Source organism: Oxyura jamaicensis, unplaced genomic scaffold, assembly GCF_011077185.1.
Source record: "Oxyura jamaicensis isolate SHBP4307 breed ruddy duck unplaced genomic scaffold, BPBGC_Ojam_1.0 oxyUn_random_OJ70008, whole genome shotgun sequence".
NCBI classification, from domain to species: domain Eukaryota; kingdom Metazoa; phylum Chordata; class Aves; order Anseriformes; family Anatidae; genus Oxyura; species Oxyura jamaicensis.
This window is the reverse complement of record NW_023309709.1, coordinates 1-1,229: the sequence shown is the minus strand read 5'-3', so window position 1 is coordinate 1,229 and position 1,229 is coordinate 1. Positions and strand designations below refer to the sequence as shown.

Genomic DNA, 1,229 nt, shown 5'->3' with positions numbered 1-1,229 from the left:
GGGGGGGCGCTGGGAACGGGGGGGGAGGCGGCCTGGAGGCGGCCTGGGGCCCGGTTCAGGTCATGGAGAGGGGCCACGGGGGCACTCCGAGCCCTGGGGGGGGGCATACAGGTCCTGGAGGGCCGTATGGACCAGTCTGGGCTATAGGGACCAGGTTCTGGGGGGGCTGGGGACCAGTACAGGCCCTCCACTGGGACCAGTCCAGGCTCTGGGGGCTCTGGGGACCCATCCAGACCCTCCATAGGGTCCAGTCCCTGTCCTAGGAGCTTCGTGGAGCCCCCCGGCCCTGGCAGTTGCCCCCCTTTCCCCGTGCGGTGCCAGCCCAGCCCAGCCCCCCGCAGCGTTCACCCCCTGAGGCCAGCACAGGGACCAGCGAAGAATGTCACGGGGCCGGGCTGGGAGCCTCGAGATGCTTTTATTGCCTCTTCACGGCCACCCAGGGGGCTTCTGGTGGCTTCTGGGGGGCACGGGGATAGAGCAGAGGGGGCACGGGGGGTCCCTGAGGAGGAGCCGGGGAGGGGGGGGGACCCGACGCCGGCCCCGCTCTGCCTCTCACGGCTCCGTCCAGGGCGTCCCCGAGGCCGGCAGGCTCCAGGCGCTGAACTCCCCGTAGTCCGTGAAGTCCTTGGCAGCCACCTGGACGTGGTGCAGGGTGCCGGGCCGCAGCCCCGTCAGGGTGTAGGACGTCTGTTCGTAGGGCCCGATCTGGAAGCAGAGCAGAGTCAGGGGCCCAGGGGGGGCAGCCCGGGACGCAGCCTCGCTCAGGGATCCGTCCCTGGGCTGTGCCGGGGTTTATCGCGGGCGGCGGCGGTACCGTTCTGGTGACAGAGCCCTCCTCCCGCGCGTAGCGGATGCGGTACTTGAGCGGGAAGTACTGCGGGAAGGGCCAAGACCCCGGCGGGCTCCACTCCAGCAGCAATTTCTTGGTCTCCCCGGGGATGGGCGAGACCCGCAGGTCCTCGGGAGGGTCCGGCTTTACTAAGGATGCGGGGAGACAACAAATGGGTGAGATGCAGGCTGGGGAGGGGGGGGGGACAGGGGACCAGTATGGGGACACTGGGGTCAGGGACACCGCATCCACCAGCCCAGAGGGGTAGCCGGAGCCCCAGCGACTTGTTGCACGGATGGTTTTTGCATCAAATTCAGAGGAAAAGCCCCAAGCCCCACGGCCGAAGCAATCCCCGGGGCTGGATCGGAGCCGGCGGCGCTGCTCGGGCAGCGGGGTTAAG

General features: G+C 69.5%; 1 protein-coding gene across 1 annotated transcript; it reads right to left on the bottom strand.

Annotated features, from left to right (window-relative positions):
* Positions 1-396: 396 nt before the first annotated feature.
* On the bottom strand, positions 397-1,017 carry EBI3 (Epstein-Barr virus induced 3; the record flags this gene model as incomplete). Its single annotated transcript, XM_035313971.1, has 2 exons — positions 397-705; positions 815-1,017. Coding segments are annotated over 2 exons (356 nt in total), but the record flags the coding sequence as incomplete, so codon positions are not given.
* Between the last annotated feature and the right edge of the window lie 212 nt (positions 1,018-1,229).